The sequence below is a fragment of the Chelmon rostratus genome, chromosome 21 (genome assembly GCF_017976325.1).
Source record: "Chelmon rostratus isolate fCheRos1 chromosome 21, fCheRos1.pri, whole genome shotgun sequence".
Lineage (NCBI taxonomy): Eukaryota > Metazoa > Chordata > Actinopteri > Chaetodontiformes > Chaetodontidae > Chelmon > Chelmon rostratus.
Genome location: NC_055678.1, coordinates 15,648,736 through 15,672,497, shown reverse-complemented (window position 1 = coordinate 15,672,497; position 23,762 = coordinate 15,648,736). Strand labels below are relative to the sequence as shown.

General features: G+C 41.6%; 1 protein-coding gene across 1 annotated transcript; it reads right to left on the bottom strand.

Moving 5' to 3' along the window:
• Positions 1-1,730: 1,730 nt before the first annotated feature.
• uts2r2 (urotensin-2 receptor 2) lies at positions 1,731-23,625 on the bottom strand. The gene is made up of 9 exons (XM_041963022.1): positions 23,459-23,625; positions 22,297-22,523; positions 21,665-21,740; positions 21,502-21,544; positions 19,381-19,445; positions 18,680-18,736; positions 17,988-18,141; positions 13,249-13,372; positions 1,731-2,542 (listed from the first exon to the last, which is right to left on the bottom strand). Exons 1-9 carry the CDS (start codon positions 23,524-23,526, stop codon positions 2,406-2,408), a joined length of 951 nt encoding a protein of 316 aa, XP_041818956.1. The 5' UTR covers positions 23,527-23,625; the 3' UTR covers positions 1,731-2,405.
• Between the last annotated feature and the right edge of the window lie 137 nt (positions 23,626-23,762).

Sequence of the window (23,762 nt, the reverse complement as noted above, 5' to 3'; positions counted from 1 at the left end):
AGTAAGTGGGTGCAGGGCTTAGCCAACAGTCCATTCCATTCTTTAAATAACTTCAAGGGCCTTCCTGATATTGAAGTCTTAAACTGAGGTCATGGGGTCAACGCAGTTTCCTATATTGCGTGAGAAGTTTACAGTCGTCTGTAAAAGAAACAGAAATCGTTAACTAATCTTGACAGCATTAAAGGGATGATGAATAAACAGGGCAAATGATTTCCTTTGAGGTTTAGATCTTTAAAGAATCCTCTAACCTGGCAGATCAATGTCGCGCGAGCCATTCAATACGACTGTGTGCTTAATAACAGTGACCAGAGCACTTGGGTTGAAGACTACAGGTGATCAATGACTGTTTTGATGGGAAATCTACCCACCATGCACATGTTTCTGCTCATTATCGGAGTACATGACACACTTCGAACAAGTGACAGGCGGCAGGCGAGTTTGACCTCGTCACATCCAAGCTCATACAACCTGCGTGTTGCCATTTTACCACAACACATCAAAAACCGTAGTCATTTAACAAAAGCTGGCGTTCCTCCCACACAGCCCCTCTCCACATGTAGGCCTACCACTACGCTTCTCTCAACACTAATGAACGTGATAATAGGTCCCTCAGGAGCCGAGAGGAGCAACGTTCCGCTATAGGCACAGCGGTTGTCAGTGTGTTTGCAGTGGATGTGAAGTCGCAAGTCAAAGTGAATGTGGGGTTTATGTTACGAGCACAGCAGAAAGCAGTCAACCACTGCCTTTGCGAGTGCTCGCTCCGTAACTACATCTATAATTTTTTTGGATCAGTTAGCAAACTCTTAAAACTTGCTCAAGCTGCGGATTCCATTCCAGTGAGTATCAACCACACAAGTCTATTACTGCGTAAAGCTGCACTAATCAATACATTTATACTGAGTGTGTGTGAAAGGGCTCTGCTGCTGTAAAAGAGCAGCTGCATAACGAACCACAGTTATATGTAAGAGGTGCGAGAAGACTGCACGGGGCAACACAGCCGACTCGCTTCCCCACCTCAAGTTTGGAGAGCCACAAATCCCACATGGGGAGCTCAACAGGTGTTTTTCAACTAAACTATTTTTCAGCGTTTTCTTTTATCATCAAGAACATCATTACTGCAGAAATAGCCTTTTGTTACATACAGTGTATATATATTTTAGGGCCGTATCGCTCACCCCGATGCTCATTTGTTCCATGTCTACTGAATGTGTTGCAAAATGATGTATGTAGCAGTATGTTTTCAGCTAATCCCACTGACTCCAGTGGGTCAAAATAATGATAATAATAATAAAAATTCATCTTAATACCTTGCAAGGTAAAATAGCTTTTTTTTAGCTTATACAATATTCACACAATGACGCATTCAAGGCTCAAACTCCCGAATCTATAAAGCACAAATGGGAATTGAGACGCCGGTTTGTTCTGGGCACTTGTGCGGAAAATAAGAAAAGCAAGCACGATGACTTCTCCAACAGATGACGGTGTTCGGAAAAATCAAGCAATTCCTCAAGCGTCGAGCTCACAAAGGAAGCGCAGACACGACTCTTGCAGCAATCAATACAGGTATTCACGGGAATGACATTGGTTGATTTAATGAAAACTGAATGTCATTTTGGTTACTGAAGTGTGTTGGTTCCTTAATAATAATGTTTTTTTTTGCAGAGAAAACCGATTAAAGACCAAAGACTTTGAATGCTAAACATGAGGCAAAGAGACAAGGACACTTCCAGTTCTGTCAGTATTTTATTTCAAACCGTCCTTGTCGACCACATTGAAGGAAATGGTAACATACTAGAAAGAGCAATCACTCTTGAACAAACAAGAGGGTTCTTCTTAGAAGAAAACACCTCCTGGGTCATGGGTGGGGGCGAGTATGAGCAGGGACTTTGCGATGAAAGCTTGATTCAGTGGTTGATTCACCAGATTTATATCTCTTCTTCAAGGAACTGACAGCTGGCCTCAAAATGAAAAACACACCGAGACGCACAGAAAACACACAATCCTACTTTAGCCTCTTTGAAACTGTTCCAGTCGAGAGGCAATCTCTGCTCGAGCCCTCTGCCCCAGCGGTCAAGAGGAGCAGATTGTGGAACGCGCCCGATTCTGGCAATTATAATGGTGCAATATCAAAAGCAACTGCTGTAGAAAAGTTGGATAAAAATACATGGGTCAGTAACAAATGAGAAAACACCCCTCCAGGAGAGGAGCCTTTTTTTCTGTAGCAAAATCAGTCGGCAAGAAAGTCAACATCTGAAAATAAAGGAAAATGGCAGATATTGACCGGGCAGCTACAGATCCCAGCGTTACGAGTAAAAGCTCCACATAAAATCTCACTTTGTCCTCTCTCCCTCTCTGTCGCAGGGCTTGTCCGAGCCAAGCGGGCAGCGCCGTCACCCGTGGGTGCCTCAGGGCAGGTCAGGGTCAGAGATGGCATGCGCGGGGTCGCAGGTGAAGGACACGGTGATGGCGTAGCGCGTCCCCCAGCTCACCCTCTCCACGCGGTGGAGGTTCTCCGAGCCAGAAGAGAAGAAGGAGACTCGTCCTGGTCAAGGAGGGAATGGGAGGGACTGTTTAGGACACAGAGACTCATAGTTTAAAGGGAAATATGCTCGTCTTTCTGGGACTGAGATAAGAAGATTGAGCTCAGCGTCATGTTTGCATCACAGTACGTACAGGTCTGCAGGGGAAAACAGCTAGTTTGTTCAAAAATACACCTAAAGACATTTCTACAGCCTGCTAACTTCTACACTGTATGTTGTTTTTTAAAGAAGCATTATAGATAGCACGTTGGTACCTCAGGACATGGTTAGCGTAGCATAACATAAAGACGTGTTTATCTGTAAAGTACTTAACATTGTCTCTTGTTTGTTTACCCCAAACATGAACAGACATGTAAAAAAGACTGTTCGTTATTTAGATGGAGTCATACGTTGTAGCTATTTCTTGATGAGATGCAGACAATGATTGTGGTCAATGAGCGCACGTTTAGACCTTTTTGCCAAACTCTGTGATCACTGCAGCTGTTTGCCAAAAATCTGTCCCACCACATAACTCAACCTAAAATCATCGGTATGTTTATGTGCAATTAAAAATGGAGACACAACACTGTGATTCTTGGTGGGCTTAATGCTGAAGTTCCAGCACAGTTAGATTAGCTGCTTTCCTCCTGCCTCCAATCACAAACTGTCCCATTTACATTCCCTTCATGTATGCATTAAACTCACCAGATAATTTAGGGTTAATTAGTGAGCTTTTTTGTTCAAACTGCCTCTTGTCTTTATGCTAAGCTATGCTGTTTGCCCAGAAAAAGCTCTACTTATGTGTCACTCCCCCTGAAGTGACCATTTGTCACATTTACATTTCTGTTCATGTATGGATTAAACAAGCTTCAGCTGTGTTGAAAAGAGTATTTTTTAACTTTGGATGGAGCCAAACTTTAAGCTAAGCTAGGCTAAACGCATCCCGACTCCAGCTAAACTGCTGTTTGTCACGAGGTAGCTACAACTAGCAACTAAGTCCAATGAGGGGAGAGGACACGACAAAAAAAAGGAAAGAAGGATGAACCCTGAGGAGATAAAGTGGCCATGAAGACACACTCAGTTTATTCCAGGATTGGATTTTCTTTATGCTGAAATGCATTCTTTGGGCTGATTGAACACGTTTTTTTTTTAAACATTTTGCTCTTGAGCCGACACACGGTGTGAGTCTGGGGAGGTCGCCTCGGGGTAATTCTCCTTATTTATCCGAGGCTTTGCTTCGCTGGGCCAGCTAATGAGCCAGTCTGGTTCGTTCCTAACTCAGCCTCCTCTCTCTTAGATCAACATTTGCATTAATGTTTACATATTTAGTCGGCGATTGTATCCCATAATTAAGAGATTTCTATTTAAAGTTTCCAGACCCTTGTTACAAAATTAACTATTTCTTCGCCTTTTGAAGGGGTTATCTCATTATGTGAATGTCAATAAAAAGCTGCAATCATTGTGCCCCAATTTGTTTGCTCAACTTTCCCTCCAAGGAATACTGATGACTTGTGTGTGTGTGTGTGTGTGCGTGTAGGAGGGTAATCCTGCTGGCAGGGCATTATCTGAGGATGTCAGGGGAAATCAGTGCTCAGTAACACAATGGAATTTACACTGACAATCCAGAGAAGAAGAAGAAGAAGAAGAAAGAAAATTAATGAACAAAAAAACAGTGTGCACAGCTCAACAAAAAGTGGTGGTCTGCTTGTTTCATGGAATTGAAAAGGAGGGCGTTTTCAAGGGCTCAGATTTGTCGCACAGCTTTAGATAACTGCACAATGAGATAATCTTGGACAATAATCCCTCGCACTTGTCAATATAACATTTCCAGTGTTTACTGTGAAGGGCCCTGCAGATTCAGTGCAGTCAGCAGTGCAGATTAGTGACGGCACAATGGAGGGATATTCACAGAGGAATTCACACTCCTCAGGGTTCACACTTCCAGAAATCAATTTCCAGGGCATTTACAGGACATTATTCAAAGAGCAAGAGACACATTTCTGTGCACAATTCTCAGTGAAGTTTGGAACCGTAAGGATATCTTATGAGATCAGCCTTAACACATTTAGTTTTATTAGTTTAGTTTCAGAACTTTTCTTTTAAATGCCATCATGTCCCCTGGCTGGATGTCACCCGCTTAATTGTCATGAACAATATCCCAGGTTAGTTACAACAGGTCAACGAGTCTGATTCCCAAAAAAATGAGTAGAACATACATAAAACAGTATGTGATCATTTGCTAATCCTTTGACAATATATTTAAAGTTTGACATCATCAGCTTCGTAGATTTTTGTAAATATCTTATTCTGTATTTGACTCCAGCAACAGTTTCAAACAAGTTGGGACAGGAGCAACAAAAGACTCAAAAAAACACCTGTTTAGAACTTCCCACAGGTAAACAGGTTGATTGGATCGGATTGATTTCTGATCACATGATTAAAGGATGTTACTACGTGGACACAGTTTGGTTGTAAATTATTGCATTCTGTTATTGTTTATTTATGTTTGACACGCATCCTTTTTTGAAATTAAGATTGTGATTAAGTTTCTTATATTTATTTATATACTTCAAATTACAGCAGAGGTATCATATTTGAGAGTTGCAGTCATATTATCGTGTATTTCCCAACACTACGTGATATTACACAAGTACATTTCTCCACCACAATCGAGCAAAAGTGAAACTGAACTTCAGGGCTCTGTTGTGAAAGTAATTTTTTATAACAGCACTGATAACTAAAACTAAGATCAGAAGTGGAACAGAGCCTTTCTAAACAGTGTGACATGTGGCTCACTCGATATGTTTAGCGCTTCTGGCTCGACAGAAGAGGACAGTCCAGGGGCGACAAGAGTATCTGATTTCTCTGTCTTGACTTGTCACGTCGCAAAATCACTTATCTTGCATTATTAGGTAAAAAAAAAAAAACTATTACAATTTCTAATTAAAATGACGTGGCTGATAGGATCATTTCGCACTTGAGTCCAATTACAGGGGCTACTATGTTCATTTCAACATTTTTGCCTTTTTACTTAAAGTTATGTAAATGATGTACAGGCAGAATATCAGCTACATTAATTATGAAATAATTAATTAGAAAATTACAATAGGTCATCCTAATTTCTGAGTGCTGTAACACAGCAATGTCACGTTCTGTCCTCAAAGCAGTCCTCACTTACTGTAGAAAGCTTCGTAAATGCCTCAAGTCCTACTGTGAGGTAGGAGTGTTAGCTTTCAGAGCAGTCCCGAGGTCCCGAGGAGTGAGCCTGAGACACATACGGATCCTGATCAGGACACTTTCTCTAATGCAAAAGATAAGCTGTGCAACGCAAGAGAAGCCTTCTGCATCCAACTGTGGCATTTTCCAAATAATACATGAGTTACTTTAGCAGATATTGAAGAGGCTCAGGCTTATTTACAGAATAAACTATAACTTTTATGGAGGCTATATATGAAACTATTTACTTAAGCCACATAGAAGTGGAAATGTGCTCCTTTGTTCCCAGAAATCTATTTTAATAAACTCTGCTTCTTATGAAAAGGCAGAGGGGAGCAGTCTCCATGCAGAACGGGGCTGGGTGACCAATGTTCTCATATCACATCCAAACCAAGTGCACAAGGGTCGCTGTCTCTAGTTTGCATTTGGGGTATGATTTAGAACTAGTCTTGGTATAAAAGACAGGCTGTGTTTGAGTGTAGCAGCTTAAGTTAACTATTTTAAGAGACTGAATCCCAATTACAGTCAACAAGTATAGTTTAATTAAAATCTCTTCGCCACTTGGTCCTGTTGCGTTTAGACTTTCATTAGCAATGAGGTCCAGAAATCTGTCAGTAATGAAGACCTATGGAAAACCTCTGGAGAAATCAGCATCTCATCAGCTGAGGGAGGTTTAACTGAGTGCAGCCTCTGTGCTGTGGTGCACCGGCACAGTGTCTGACCTGCAGGATCCAAGAAGAAACTGAAAATAACTCCCAAACGTTCAAAACAGCTAATTATCGGTCAACATACGCACAGATATTGATCAATATCCACCATGTCAGTTTATCTGTCAGGCTCTATCCTCATCAACATCTCCAATACATCTCTGGATGAAGGGCTAAGGTGTGATATTTCCTGATGAAGGCAACAGTGACCAGCAGGCTGTTAATTTCTAATTTAGAATTGAGAACAACTGTCGCTGCCCTCAGCTGTTAACACATCAGGAGGCATTCAGGAACTTACAGAACACAGCCGGGAGTTACTCATAATAACAAATTTCCCTCTGCCTTAATTTAGTTGGCAGCTGTGGAGCATCAGACAGCTCTAAATGTTGGAGGCTTTGATTAATTATTGATTCTATGAAGGTTCATATCAATAGTTTGACTGTAATCTGGGACAAATTCTTCAATTTTCACTAGAAAGAAGCAATAAAGGAGAAGTCCACCAATTAGAAGTGTGACAAATGTCCTCAAGTGACATCACTCAAGTCATAGCTTTGGTTGGGGCTGAAGGCTACAGGTTCACTACATGTATGAAAACAATCTGGGGGTGTGGAGTTAAAAGCAAATGAGTTTACCAGACCCCCTGTAACTCACTCCTCATGTCTGCACAAGGCTCCACGCTACATTTGCTGCTACCAGCACAACAGACCTAGACTGTGGGTGCATTGTGGGTACTGTAGACACCAGATTATAACAATGAAGAACAGTGCGTGGAATAAAAAAAGATGACATCTCTGGTTGTGCTGCATCGATTTGGTACTTTTTTTTTAGTTATAGATGAGCAATGCTATAGCAGTATAGTGCTCTTTAAAGACCAGCTCTACAGATCATGGGAAATCAAACTGGCAAGACGGTCTGGAGACCACCATTTTCTATATTGTCACTGTGTATATACAGGGCTACAACTAATTATTTTAATTATTGATTAATAAGCATTATATTTTATATTTTATATTAACTAACCATTTAATCTACAAAATGTCACAAAATAGTGAAAGAATGCCCACAACTTCTTACAGCCTACAGTGACATATTGAAATATCTTGTTTTCTCCAACCAGCAGTCCAAAACCCAAAGATTCAATTCACTGATGTTGAGAAGCTGAAACCAGAGAAGGTTTGTGGGGTGTCTATTTAAACAGAAACTATTGATATGTTATCAAAAATGCTGCAGATCAAGCTTTTTCCAATTAATTAACAGACTACTTGTTTCAGTTCTACATCCACGTCTGTTTGGATGGGGCTCTTTAACCTTTTGACTTTAAAAATAATGACACATTTTGACTGCCTGACCAAAAAAATAAATAAATAAAATCTGTTTGCCGTCAGGATTGGGGTTCAGTGTCTTGTCCAAGGACACTTCAACATGTGGACAGGAGGAGGTGGGGATCGAGCGCCAACCCTCCCACAGGTAGATGATCCACTGTACCTCAGCCACAGTTGCCCTATAGAAAATTATCAGAAATGCTTGTAGATAAAACAAAAATCTTCCCATCCTTAAATCCTTGCCTCTTATTGGTTTGCTCTTTATCACAAACACAAACACTGACAGGAGCAGCGATTGAATCATTTACATTTGACAAGAGGGACAAGATGTAATGGCTAATTCTGGAAGTGGATAAGTAATGTAATGACTGGTACCCAATCACTTCTTCTAGGAAGTAACAAAGTGATTATTGCTGTTCAAATGTGGAGTCAGTGGTACATGAGACATGACTTTTTATAAGGTTCAAATCAAATGGTCACAAAACTGTTTACGGTATTTTCAAGCAGGATCCCCCCCCCCCAAAAAAAAAAACTATTGATTTTTTTTTCTGTTTATGGTTTTTATTGCCATTGCACAGCTAATGTGCAGAACTTTATATTTTCAGTTTTCTTAGAGTGAACGGAAGGAGAGCTGGGTAGCAACCATATCTGAACAGGCAGAGAAAGAAGTGGACCGTACAGGAAAGTTATCTGCTGAAATTCAAATTCTATTCGCAGGAAGATGATGGAAAAAAAGCGCCTGAGCTCTTCAAACAATGGTCGACATGCTGTCGGAGAAACAGAAGAAAACCTACAGTGTCGAATCATGGCTAATAATAGTTATCTTCTGAGTTTAAATTTACTGTCATACTAGTTGCTATCACTGAGAAACTACTTATCTTTGTAATCGTTTTAACATCATCTCCTGCTCTTCAAGTCATGCCTCTAGTCTATTTGGGCTTATAATAACAGCCACACAACACTGATTTGCACTTAATGAGGTCTTTATCTTCAGAGACCCAGGCAGGATGAGTGTGCAATGCTAACAAGATGCTAAGCGGCGCATGACTCATCCGATCCTGATACCAAGCTTTGCTGCTAGAGCGAAACGCCTGTAAACACCGTCAGCACAGTCACAAGGTGCACAACACGCTGACACTGCCCAGGCAAGGTATCGATTGCTGCCTTTACTCCCAGCCTCATAATTAATTAGTGGAGGATGAATGAAAGTTGAAGGTCGATGACGTGGGGTGACGTTAAAAATCAAAAATCAGCTTGAACATTCTGGACAGATCTCAGGTGGAAAACACATTCCCAAATATCATTACCATGATTACCTTGTGACTCAGCCCGGGGCCGCAGTTTAAAACCCTGGATAGGGATGAAAGTAATATAAATATTTTCCATTTGTTTCCACCCTGCCATGCATCAGCCGGTAGAGCAGCGCTGAGGCCAGGAGAGGCTGCCATTGCTCAGCCATAATGTTACTTGTTTGCAATATTGGCATACGAATTCTGGGCTTTGCAGTGAAGAGGAGGGGAAACAAAGACCACCAGCCCCAACACCATAAAAGACAATTACAGTTTTTACAAAATACAACATTTACCTTCAGTGAAAAACATCCTGAGGTGCTAGCTGATTAATCAATTTGAAAAATTACAGCTTCTTAAATGTGGGGATTTGGCACTTTTCTCTGTTCCATAACATTGCAAATCGAATATCATTGTGTTTTGGAGTGATGGTCAGACAAAACAGGGAGAAGAAGTTATCGTCAGGTGAATGATGAAATGATTAATACATGTTTCAGAGCGCCATAAACACCTCAAAATGACTATTTGTGTTTCCATTAATGTATGTGCAGAGAGGGAGTCTGAGTTAAAAACTTTAGGTGTAGAAATGGAAAAATGTGGGCATGTAAAGGCTGGGAGGGTCTAGCAAAAAGATGTTACTGGTAGCGTTCTGGAAAATGTATGATTCAGCTGTTGGGGTTTGATCTACACAAAGGACTTTCATTCAGAATATCTTGTCTCTGATGCCTCGATTTCAAGTCCCCCAGCTTTATAGAAATGCAACACTACATTGCTGGACTACGCGTATAATTTAATATATAAACATGAGATTAACTGATAATGAAAACATCACTCATTAGTTGCAACCCTAATTGGAACAATGCATGCACACACAGCACAGGAGGAACCTGCCACGTGCCGAGAATCAGTCCAGACAGTTTCATTGTATTCAGTGTCTGTGTGTTTGCAGAAGCGCAGCCACCAAGGTCAAGCTGCTGGGTTTAAGGCAGCAGCCCAGCTGAGGTTATCTAATTCCCCTGTGGTTGTCTAAGCTAGCAGGTTAACCCCTGTTGGCTCCTCTGACTGACAGACGTGCTTTTTCATTCGCTGTCCTTCAATTGCTCTGTTTGTATCTGCCATTCCCAGCCAAACACCTTATCTCACTGTCATATATCTACTCTTTATCTATCTCCCAGCCATTTCCTGTCCACCGTCCATAATGTCTCTCTGCTTGCCATATACTAGACGCTTTCACATTCAGCAAATCCATCAGTCATCTCTCTCCCTCTTCTCTAATCCTTCGCTCTTTCTCCTCCTCTTTGCTTGAACTTGAACAACACCTCCACCTCCGTCCCGCTGGTGCTCGTTGTCATTACATTTTTGACTTTTGCTCTCTCCGACAGCCAAGTCCTGATTGTGTTCCTGGTGTTATAATTACACCTCATTCGTCACTGTCACCTCAAGGAGCCATGATTGTGTCAGTGAACTAATCATCCGTCCAGATATGAGGATCAGACTCTCACCAAGTCAAAACCTGTCAGTCAGCTGCCCAGCATGCCGCTCAAAGAGGTGAGGTGTGTTTTAGCAAAGACAAACAGATGATCCATGTTATTGATGCATTATGCATGGGGTTTGGTTGTGTCTCCTACCTGATGCACCTCTCTAAATAAAAATCACAGTGACAGGTGTCAGCGACCGTGGTTGGGTTTCATCAGTAGTTTTGACGAGTCTGTCATATTTAGATTCTCATGCGCCGACACCACTGACGATTACAAATCTATCTAGGAGGAGAGAGGAAGAGAGAGAGAGCAGTTGTCCTACTTCTCTCTTGTCCGATCCCTCCTCTTCTTCTTCTTCTTCACCCAGCAGGTTTCACTGGGTTTAAGATCACGCTGTCACCATTCTCCCTGTTGTATGGAGGTTATTCTCACTTCACTGGTGCAAGATGGCTGTGCTGTTCACAAAAACAAGTCACAGGAGACGACGTGGCAGGCGAGCTGCAGTCACTCCTTATTACCATATGTCCTCTAGTCAACGTCCCTCACCGCTCCATCACCGGACAATGTCAGCGGCCCAGGATGCTTCGCTGTTGCTCACTGACTGGATAAGAGGCTTGTGTCTGACTGGCACGAGGGGAGTTCGATGGAAAAGAGTCGAGATGGATGACACGAAGGGGCGGGAAGCAGGAGGTAAAGTGAAAAATTGTAGGCAAGGAAAGAGGCAGGAGGACTGCTTTTTTTGAACGGCTGTTGATTAAAAGTGGCAGAGGAGTTGGATTAGAGGGCAGGTGATGATGGACAATGGGTGAGATAAAGGGGAAGTGGGAAGAGCAGCGGAGGAAAAAGTGAAAGAAGGGACAAGGTGAACAGAGACGGCAGGGGATGGTCTGTTGTCAGATATGATGAGTGGAAGCAATGCTGTCAGGAAGAGGTAACAGCTCAGGAGATGTTTTCCATATTGAACAGGTTCTCTAAGCCTCCGCTAACTCAGGAGCAACACTGTTTACAAAGGCCACATATAGAGCACAGCAGGGAAATGTGATTCAAGAGAGATGCTGACTTTCCTGCATATTACAGTCAAATATTTGGAGGTCTAGGTCACACCACCAGCTAAAGCAAAATCAACTTATTTCAATGGAACTGCTGCAATCGGCAGATCAACTCAATCTGGAGAAAGCTTTTGCAGAAAATTCAAGTTTAACATGCAAATTTGCAACACTGACAAATAGCTAACAGCTTATAGTTGACAATAACATCTGGACAGCTGCAAGTTTCCACTTTTATACAAACTGCTCCACAGAAAGAGGTATAGCTTGAAATCAGCTGTGAGATAAGAGTCAATGGTACAAGTACATCTCTTGACTAACCTATTGGCTGGTTAGTGACTGAGCTTGCTGTACTTGCTGAACAGATTGCTAACTACCACTTAGAAAACCAGCTAGCTTTGAGAGCTTTGTTGCTGACAAGTGAGCATCTTCCAAACAGATCGTGTTACTTGTTAGCTCATTAGCTAAAGTAGCTCACCAACTACCCTTACAAGAAGTTGCTATATCACCAAGCTTCCAGCACCACCTATTTCACAGTGATAACTTATTTAACTGAATATTTTATCATCATTATGTGTTGTCTATATCATTTACTCCACACTGTCATTTGACTATGCTACTTTTGTCTACTCTGTATCTCCTTTTCCCGTTTTTTTGTAGACTTGTTTTTCTTTTTGAGGGTGTTGTACAGACTTTAGAGGCTTGAGACAGATTTATGATTTTGGGCTCCAGTATATAAATAACACTGACTTGACTAACTCGAACCGTTCCCACCTTGGCCCTCATGTGAGATTCCACAACTTTCTTTGACTTTCCGTACATACACCAGATTGCTTCTATTACATTTTAATGTTGTTTTTGAGCTCAGAAATACTGCAAAGGTGTATGTGTGTTTTGCAGAAAAAAAAAGTACAGCAAAAAGGGTAGAAAATTCACCATTCAATTCAATGGCTGTCTGAAGCAAGCTGGCAAACTCATTGTGGCACATTCATTTAAAGTGACCAGCTCAGAAACTGATTTTCTACAAGCGCCCCAGAAAAGTTATTAAATTCTCCCATTTTTACTGTAAACGCTCTAACGTTTGCCTCTGAAGTCCCATGGTAGCCGAGGAAATGTTAACCCTGTGTAGATTTTGCCATGTGCTTTTTGCAAGTTCAAAATATCCATTTAATCACAGCCTTACCTATATTTTCTTTATGTTGTATACACATACAGACTGCATTAAAAGACACAGACCACTGTATTTCCTATGAGATCAAGATGTTGTTGATGTTTAACCTCCCGGTGCTATAAGCAAGGTAAAGCCTAATCCCCTGCGCCCCCATTGTGCAGCAGTCTGTGCTGCTGATTACCCACTTACAGAGGATTACGCCCACTTTGCTACACATTTTAGAGTACTCAAACCACCTCCAGGTTCCCTAATGCAGCTCAGTACAGCAATTATAATTTTAAGCGTGGCTGTGATAATGAAATCCTTTATCTATCTTGCATCACTTACTTTAAGTGTCGATTAACAGGCTTATATAGACAACGCCGGGGGTTACCAGGTGTTACTGCTGATAGTCTAGATTTATTATACCCTGCCTTTCAGCAGATCCAGCATCACGGCCTCTGAAGCTGAAGCAGGAAAATCTCCTCAGGGAGATTTAGTCTTTACTAGCTGGTAGTTACCTGTGCGTGGTTCCACGGTCCGGTTACCATTTTGGTCCATGAAGATAAATCTTCCTCCAGTGAAGTCAGAGCCATAGTCAGACAGGTACAGGAGTGAGGTGTAGTCAAAAGAGCCATAAGTCACCTGAGAGAGAGAGGAAGGCCACACCTGCATTAAAACATGACCTTTCACTAAACACTGACAAGACCAACAGGCTACACCTGCGCTCTGTGAGTAGCTGAATGCCAACATGCTCACAATGACAATGCTAACATGCTAATTTTAAGCAGGTATAAAAATTTACTATGTTCATCATCTTAGTTTAGCATGCTAGCATGCTAACATCTACGAATACAAACTAAACCTGAAGTACAGCCGAGGTGGATGGGGTTGACATTAGATGAAAGAGACCGTCCCAAGCTGCATCATGGAAAATGTAAACCAATGCTTTTGGAGCTTGTCTGAGCTGGAGATACTGTTTGACTGCAGTAGCAACACCACTGATTTCTCGCAGGGATAGCGGGAGTGTTTTCCTTCTCTAAATACCTTAAAGGCCTATGGCTTTAGTGCCACTACAGTATCTCAGCCACATATTTGTGGCCACTGTGTCGGCCATTCTTTTTGGAAAGAGTAACATTTGGTAATCCTCTCTCTCATGGGATCATTTGCTGCTGACCTGAAGTGCTCTTCGCACCTTTGGGACTGATTAAATACAGGGTTTTTTTAATTTGAAAAAGAAATCAATAGCTTGTCGTGGCACAAACAAGAACATCAGAACATCATCACATATATCCCAATGTGGGAATGCTTGCAAAAAACCTGGTCTAACTATTAATGCAACTAAATGGATTGTAGTCTTAAGGCAGGCGTGCAATCTGGAGTTCCGCCTTAAGATGTAGTGAAATTCACTCATGCAAAATGAACTGTGCTGTGGGCTGTTTGTGCTGCACAAGTTACAACAGCACTAATAAGAGATGCTCAGATCCATCCGAGCCCACCGAGCTCAAACCATGTGTAGCCTTAATGAAACATCAAAGAGTGTGTTGACAAGGACCAGGAGACATTTTTTTTTATCTTTCTTTTCAAAGAGCCGAACAGTAATTTCAGACAGAGTGCGCTCACTCGATCGTACCTCAAGGGAAGAAAAACTGCTGAGAGTTTTATGACTCTTCAACTGAGCTCTACAATTTTACAAGCACGTCGCATCACAATCAATTAAAATAAATTGTCAGTGTGTATTTGTCTGGAAGACTGACTCGACCTGCCTCAAAGTCTCAGATAACTGCCTTTTTGTTGATAACTGAGATGCTCTGGATTATACAGCATAACATTTGTTCTGGGCGTGTTAAAAAGCCAAGTGGGTTTTAGTTTACAAAGTGAATCATGCCATTGACAGCAAAAGAGAAAGAAAAGAAAATACAGGCAAACTATGATTTTCGAGACACGCTGAGAAGAAGACAACATAATAATGTCAAAGCAGCATGAACCCGAGGCAGCCAACAGAGGGCACACGTCCTGCACAACAGGCTTTTAGATTCATAGATTATTATTACAGTTTTGAAATAAGCAAATGTATTGGTTTCACTTTTTAAGCATCAGTTACTTATACAGTATTAAATTTACCATAAAACTGTGTATGTTTTGTATTATATTTTTGCATCCTCTTTCCTAGTGAGCGTTGTCCCAGCCAATACACACTAATTAAATAACGCCTCCATCTAATATAAGCAAAATACAAGGATTCATGAGATTCATGAGACGATAACTGTAGCTTATCACAAGAAAAGCAGCCCACTCTATTCAACTCTTAATTAATTATTAATAAAGCATTAAATTTGGCCTAATATTTGTGTTATCAAGACGAGGGGGGCGCAATGCACTTCTATAAGCTCTGTAGTAGGAGCCTCGTTGGACAAACCCATTGATTACATCATCAGCTATTGCCAGATGACAAAACAGGAGCAGTCAACAGCAAGATGGCATAATAGGCTTAACTGTAGGCGGCTGCCAGTATTTTTATACAGCATGTACTGTTGGCTATAGGCTTTTTAGCATCAAGCAGAAAAGCAGAATATAATACAACCAACAACAATATCACATCACAACAATACATTTATTATGTTTATGACAAATGGGAATAAATGTCCGTTCAGCATAAGTCTGTCAAAAGTCCAGTGTGTTGTGTTTTCTATAGGATCCTTCGGCGTGGTGAGAAAAGACACAAAGCTGAGCTGTTGTCTTATAGTTTGAGTCAAAGATAAATGCACCATGATAAACAACAATATTGACACTGTTGAATGTTTTAATGAATGATCAGCATATCCAGCACACATGGAGCAACATTAATAGTCATTTTGGAGTTGTATATTTGGCCAATAATAGTACAATATTCGCTCTCTTTTTTTGCTCTGTTTTGGTTTCCACCAACTCCACTGAGAAAAAATCTCTGTCTCTTTAGCTGCTAACCCTAACCCTAACTAGCCAAGCTACTGCGAATAGCAACAGTAGGAAGAATGTGGTAGAGCAGAGCAGAGGAAAAGGTGAGCAGTGAAGCTGTCAGTCAGTGTACGATGGAGGTGACAGTTTGTCAGTGATCAAAGGCTGCAGCTTCTCAAGACTAAAGTGAAGCCCCTGCGAGTCCCTTCATCAGCTGCTGGACAATGAAAGGGACTATCGCATTTAATAGGTCATGCAGTTTGTTGCCTTTTGTGGTTGATGAGAGCAAAGACAGCAAAACAATAAACTAAAAGTTGCTAAGAAAAATTGGTTATTGCAGCTTTAAAGAGTTGGTTCACCCAAAATAAACAACAGAAGAAATTTCAGGCAGACGTCTCAAGACCTGAACAAATAAAACTAAAACTAACACCAGAGGTTAACGAGAAAATCTATATTTTTTTAGAAATCTGGGTGAATCTACACTTCACTGTGTTTTCAAATTGATTCAAGTTCTGTAGTTTCAAACCAACCAGGTTTGGAGGATTTTTTACAGGGATGATTACTGTATTAGTTTATCCCTGTAAATCCCTGAAAGGGATAAAACACACTTTCCTTTCTGCTATGTCACAACTGCTGCTATGACACCATATCAGCAATATGATCGATGGTGAGAAAATTCACCACCAAGACATCAGGGTGCATTTACATTTAAATGAGGGCTGGGTTCGCCAATCAGCCCTATAATGGCAACAGAGACAGATGGGGAAGAGAAGAGGGTCCTTTCAGATTACACATTTCCAGCTGTCGAGGGGCAGCGGGAGACGGCGAGGTAACAAATATTAATATGAAGGCAGCCGCAAACACGTTATGTTCCAAGAAATCCAAGCAAGTAATATGTACTGCTATACTCTTGTCTCTCTCCTTTTTCTTATTTAACAAGAGAACAATAGAGATCAATACTAAAACCTCACAGTTTTATGAGTGATGGCAATAAATAATGCCTGGAGGCCTATAGTTTAAAACTTATTAACAACATTCAGGGATGTCGGCTGTATTGACGCTGAACTGCATAGATTTTTATGAGCCTTCTGGTATAAACAATAAGAAGAGACAGTAAATAACATCAAATGTACTCCCAATCAGAAGAATTCCTATCAAATTAAAAAGTTTCTATAATGCACTATAATGCTTTTCCACGTTTTAACTAAATAAGTTAAAACGTCGAAGCTTCGTCTCCCCAGACAGACACCCCACAAGTTTAAAACTTGCCTCAAATTCTTTTGATCCCAGATCAACGTTAACGTCTCATGACAATGAACAAAGTGTAAAGTGAAAGACTAAGATTAAAGCAGTGACAAAAAAGCTGCACCCCATGAATTTTTATAAAGAATGAGCAGATTCACAGAACAGAACAGAGAACGGCATCGACTATAGGGAATTAAGAAGTTGCCTTGAAGGCAAAAGGAAATTTCACTTATTTGAAGAAATTATTTAAGGGTAACCATTTCTTGGTTCAGCAAGATCTAAAAAATGCTGCAGCTCAATATCTGAACTGACAGTTAAAGTGAATGGGGGAGAACCAAAGTGGATTTTCTGGGCGCAGATACAATGACCGTACTTCTTATTTTCCAAAGATCAATATTTAAGCAAAACATCTAACATCTTTCATTTTGAAGATGATCAAAATGCATCCATCCGCTCTCTGCTGCTGATCTGATTTCAGGTCCCGTTGGCAGCAGCCTCACGGCCCCGCATTTCTGATGTCAGACAGGGAGGGTTGGAGACGTAAGTCAATATGCCTATCTAGATTCATTTTCCAAGACATCCAGGTTGTAAACTGTTGGAAAGGTTTATTAAAATCACCGGACTATTAAAAAGACCAATCAACAAGATGTTCCCGTGCTCATCCAAATGCCATCAGCTGTAAAAAGTGACAGGAAGTAACTCTGGCACTAAATACACACAAAGAAGTTTGAATTCTGGCATTTCTGCAGGTTGTCTGTGAAATCAAATTCTTTCAGTCGCTACCCAGACCTCATGAACATAAGGGAGGGCTGGACGGTAGACCGAGGCATTGCTTCAGCTAATCCATTTAAGACATCAAGATGATTCCTATCAGCCCATTTAATGGGAGCAGATGAGATCTTAGCCATGCCATTACGATACCAATTCTAAAACTCAGACTCAGGGTCACATCTAGCCGATGCATTATCTGTTTGACGACGTCAATATCACGCCCTGCACACCCCAACATACCAGTTCAGTGCTTCCCAACAACTTTTCCCAAGGTAGAAGCGGCCGTAGCTCTGTTTTTGTGCCTTACCTTATCTATATGTGGGTGCCAGTACTCGTCGTGTTGGGTCTTGGCTGTCGTGCTGTTGATTCTGGAGAAGAAGGTGGGCTTGGTGAGGTACATTAGAGTCGGGTCCAACCCAAACGTCTTAGCAATAACCGCCTGGATTCGTCCACGTACATCTCTAACAGTGAAAAGCAGACACCACATGTCAGACTGAAAGATATGTCTTCACCAATAATTACCAAAGGTTGTGTGATTTATGACCATGATGCAGTGAGTAGCATTGGGCAACATTCATCAAGAAGTGTCAACTTCAGTTCAGCAGCAAAGGGTTTATGAGGACTGATGTAAACACTATAGGACTTCAACGACTACAAATAGTGTGAGACAATATTCAATATATCTTCATTTAAGTACTTATACTGACTTTTGTTATTTCAATTATCCAAGAGTTGTGCATTAAAATCCATACATGAATTTTGTAGACAACATCATTGCACCCTTTTCATCACTCAATACCTCTTCAACATAAGAGAATGCATTACAATAATGGATTATGTTTGCCATTACTGTGTATAAAGTGACATCACCTGAGTGTAAGTTGCTTTTCCAAAAATGTCAGGTAGCACATTTTGGAGCAACACTCTAAAAATACACAATGCGTACTCTTTGAAAATGCATGGCTGAATTTTTCACTTTTATTAAGGTTCCTTAGTCACCTGTAAAGCTGGAAGTCCTCTTGTGTGAACACATCCCCGATCTGATCCCCAAAATACCTGCAGCCACATCCCGCCACGCCATCACAGACAGACAGTTTGGGATGCAGGCGAAGCCAATCAGAGACACATGAGCAGACGCAAACGCGAGCACAGACACAGCAGCGGGGAGAAAGAGAGCACAGGAGATGGGATCTGTTAGCATAAACTAACGTTTCACGGCACAGTGCACCATTACCCAGACAGTGTGCCACCTAGTCATCCAAAAAAAAAAGCAGATAGGAAACGTCTGACTGCTTCACATGAGGAAGTCCCCAGTGGGGGGCAAAGGGTGGGAGCGCTATCGTCATCACTTCCTGATTAAAATCAGCCAGATGGTCCCTGAGGATCCTGTGTCAGCCACCTGCCCAGTGGGAGGAGAGAGAGATGGGAGGAAACTGAGGGAGAAATGAGTGAGGGGAGGAGGTAGGATGATCCAGATAAAACTGGGCTCCACTGGCAGTGATGAATGAGGGCCGTATGGGTCACTGGACCTGGAGAAGACAGCTCACAAGGACCAGCCTCAGTAAGACTAATGACTAACTCTATATTTTGGTGAATATATTCCTGCTAATTTTACATATTGTGCAGGATGTCATTTCTGCCGGCACAAAAGCAGTGTAGACAAACAGAAGAATAAATAAAGACAAGGTGTACTCTCCCACCTGTAGATGTTGACAAACTGTTTTCCCATCGACAACGCTCCAGAGTGCAGGTCCAGAATGGATGCCTGCATGGGGTCAAAGGAAAAACAGGCATTAATGCAAATGACAAATCAGTAGTACAAATAAATGCTACATGTGGATGTACACGCGTGGCACAGTCATTGTTTCAAGGCCTAGCGTTGTTCCCTCTGTGGCCTGTCCGTGGCGTTCTCACCCTCCCCTTTACTTGTTATTGCTTGTCAACTCCGTTGGGACTCTCTGTTTTTCACAAGCGAGAGAAGAAGTCATTTTCTCAGAAGTCCTCCTGTTGCTTCCCCTCCCTTCACTTAAGTGTTTTAACACTCCATAAACAGTTCTTTTATTGGCTAAGGACCAGGCCTGCTGGGGACAGAGAGCAGGGGGTAGGGCGATCCAGGGACATCCATCTCTGGACAAGAATATGACTCTGCGTTTTATCTGCCAGAGCAGCTCAGCAAGCTGGACCTCTGCTTTGATTGTGCAAGGCTGCCTCCTACTGTCAAGAGAGGTCCATTACAGCAGGCAGTCTGAGGTAAGTCAGGGCAGTCCGTTTGGGTCTACAAATATGGACAGATGTGGACATTTGAGGCTGATACTGGGGACAATATTTTTTTCTGAAGAGAATGGAGAGCTGTTCTTCAGATTATTGTAAAAGTCTTGAAAAACTGAATTATTTGGTGATCTCACAAACCTGTTCCCCAGCACTTTTGGATTAGAGACAGAACACAATCTGTGTTTAAAGGACTATACAAGTTAGAGCTGTAACAATTTGTGTATTCATGCCAGACCATTAGGTATGGGAGTAATAGTCCAGTGCACGCAGCATACGCACACATACATCATGGTATCCTGAGTGATGCACATAATGAGGAACCATGACTTTTGTGTATCGTCCATTATACCCCTAGTACCAGTGAGAACCATTACCATTCTTGTGCATGACTTCATTTTAGTCTGCTATTAAAGGCTGGCGTTATCCCATAATTTTATTGTCAACAAATCCCATGAAAAGACCATGATTGGGAAAAAAAAGATTTATGTCTTCAGTAGGAACACACTGGAATGTAATAACAAAGGATATTATATCTGTATATATGTGTGTGTGTGTGTGTGTGTGTGTGTGTGTGTGTGTATGTAGGAGAGCTTCTGCAGGCTTATTTAGATCAAGTACTTAAATGAATAGAAACTGCTGCATAAAGGTCATTCATAAATTTACCTTAAAAAAAACAATTTGGGTCCTTAGAAACAAACGCAAGGCCCATGTCCATATAGGGTTTCTAAGTGCCTTTTTACAATTGTTCCCAATGTGGAGAGAGAGTGTAAGCTGCAGCATGTGGCCACCTACAGAAGAAGCGCTGCAGCCAGCATATTTTTTCAGATCGCTCCATCATTTTTTGTGCAGCCGCTCCAAGTCCTTCTGGATCTCTCTGGAGCTTTCAGAAAAGCGCTGTCACTGTCGCTCCTCTTTACGCAACCACCATACGTCATACATTCAACAATATGTCAGAGAGAAACTATCGTGACAGAGACAGGATATAAACAAATGAACAGAAAACAAAAAGTACGCTGAGAGTCGTTTATCACGTTCTGCTGTCATTTACGGTTGTGGTAGCCTCTCTGTCCTCTCTGAGGGCAGGGCTCAGCTACACACACATCAGCAGAGCAGAGGTGCCACAGTAAACCGGTACCAGGAGCAGTGAGGTTACGTTTTCATTGAGTGACACGTAGAAGAAGTAGAAAAGCGATGTTTGCACCTTCTTGTCCACAGTTGTTGTTTTACACAACCACAGAGCTCTCGTTAAGATGACAGCAAATTGTCAGAAGTTGTCAAGATGTTGTTGTTGTGGAAACAAAACCCACAGGCAGCATTTTTTTTCTCTCACCGCAAAAGCACCTTATCCCAGCGCCCTGCCAGCTCTTTTCTGACAGAAAAACACGCTACATGGGCACAAGCCCTGAGGAGAGAGGCAACCTCTCAGAAAGAGACGAACACTAGAAAAAACAACGAGATTCACATTCAGGCAAGCAAACACTAACTGGGCATGTCTTAATGCCTGCCTTCCTCGTAATTCATTCCAACAATTTAATTTGGGTTATACTCACTCCTCCCTCTGACCCAGCCAACGCCAGCCCTCTCTCAGCCAGCCTGTGTGTCAGAGACAGATAGCATTTAAAAATGGTTCAGCTGTGCCACAGAGACAGAAGAAAGCAAATGGAAAAACAACAAGGAGAAGGAGACACACTGCACTTTTTTGATAGTGTTTACCTCCTGAGGACCTGAGCTTCCTCCCTCGTCACCACGCTGTCTGTGACTGCGCGGCCGCACTTCTGAGGGGTGCATCCTGGGAGAGAGACGTGTGAGAGAGGATTTGAACATGACAGTAGAGAATCTTGGTGCAGATTGCTTTTGTTTTTGGAGGCTTTGGGCCCCACAGCAGAGAAAGAAAGTGCAAGATAAGGACTTTCTCGAAGCTCTGCTCATTAATGGCACAAAATTCAAGGCTTCCATGCAACTTGTGTTATTCATTCATCTAAGCCTGAGTCTCTCGCTGTCTTTTCTTTAGACACTGGAGACAGGTTTGAATGGAGTTTGAACTCCAGGCAGCCCGTATGTTTAATAAGACAATTTCCAATTTGTACTCTTCTTCCTGTCGAGGATATAACTGTTTCAGATTTCACAGGACAAGCAGACAGCTTTATCTAGTACATTTGGCAATGTATGCATTAAAATAAGCTGTGCTTGGTGTTTTAGAGAATCCATCCTTCGATTTCAAGAAGATAATAAATATTTGAGTAGAATATTTCCTTTGTTGTTAATTTCCTATTTCCTTATTCCAGCTCATGACGCCTGTCAGCTGATTTTCCGGACACAGTACGGTACAAGAAGCAGAGCCTCACCTGGATAGCGTTTGTAGTTCTCGTAGTCACTGGAGCACTGGACTGTGTAGACTCTGGGCTGGGGAGAGACCACCTCACCTTGGCTGACCAGTGTTTCTGTGATGTCACTGTCCAGAGAGGTAATGTACAGCCACATCGCCAGTGTGCACACAGTCAGTGCAACCAACAGCAAAGCCATGGGCCCTCTGCACCCCCTCCACGCTGATCCCTGCCGCAATGCATTACCTCTGACAAGAGAGACAGAAAAAAGATTAAGACGATCACCTGAATTTGACTGGTTTTTGCATTGGTGTCCATTCTCTTGTCTAAAGTGAAGAACTGGTAAAGACATTACTCTTAATGTACTATAACCTCATTTCTCAGCATCCTCTAACCCTCAAGATAACTTAAAGTAGTGGTAGAAGTAAATTCTAAACAGTCTGCTGCATGTAATAAATAAACTTTGAAATAAGAAATGAAACATTTCAGACGTTGGTTTATCCAATGTTAGTTTATGGTCATAGACAAAAGAAAGATCCAGCCCCTGCCACTCCAAGTGACGACATTATGTGTCAGTATAATAACATCTGTCAGGTGTTCTGTAATCTGAAAGTAGCGTAAAAAGGGTATAACACCAAAACCCCTCACGTGAAATCATCACAATAAGGATGCATCCAACAGTAATATTCATTAGATTAATATAAAATATGTTGTTAATTGATTAAAGCAATAGATGTTGATAATAGTAATAAGTATTTTTTTAGTAGTATCAACCTCATTAACAGACATACAGAAAACATACAGAAAAAAATTAATAAAAATACAGAACTATATAAAAGCTGGCATGTACAAAGAAATTAAATATAAATAAATAAAATTGTAGAAATATATTGATTATTGAATATTAAAATATTCATATCTGTCCAATATTAAATATTATTGACATTAACAGGACTCTGCGACAGGTGGAAGCAGCAGTGATCAAGTGGTAACTAAAAGCAAGGTACACGCTGTCAAATCGTAATCGTTAGCATGTTTGCTATCAGTTTGTCGTCTTAAGCTAGGTCTCATGCAATGTATCCATCTCGTTCTGCGTGGTGACACTACCTCACTGGCACACCCTCTCATTTCGCCCTCGTCAGCTCTACACAGGCACAACAGTAGCATCATTTCATCCACTTACCTTTTAATTTTCTTCTCTATCTCACTGGCATTCGAACCCTGCGCATTTCTCATTCGCACTTGCGCCATTTTGATTCAAAACGTACGCTACGCGACGGTTAGCATTTACAAAATACGTTCATGCAGGGTTATTCTTGCCTTGACTAACCATACTGTACACCCCGCCAAGTGTTTGTAGCACCACCTGGATTTCTATATTCACTTCCTGGTGGGCACGTATCAGCCACCTCATTGGCTCTCCGGAAGAGAAAGCACTGCTTTCATTGGACCACGTCCACGACCAATTGTGTTTGACTACGACGCAC

Coding starts and splice junctions, on each gene's coding strand:
- uts2r2 (XM_041963022.1), bottom strand. CDS start 23,526: ATGGCGCAAGTGCGAATGAGAAATGCGCAGGGTTCGAATGCCAGTGAG. Junction 22,524..23,458: donor ATAGAGAAGAAAATTAAAAG/GTAAGTGGATGA, acceptor CTCTCTTGTCAG/AGGTAATGCATTGCGGCAGG. Junction 21,545..21,664: donor GAAGCTCAGGTCCTCAGGAG/GTAAACACTATC, acceptor TCTGACACACAG/GCTGGCTGAGAGAGGGCTGG.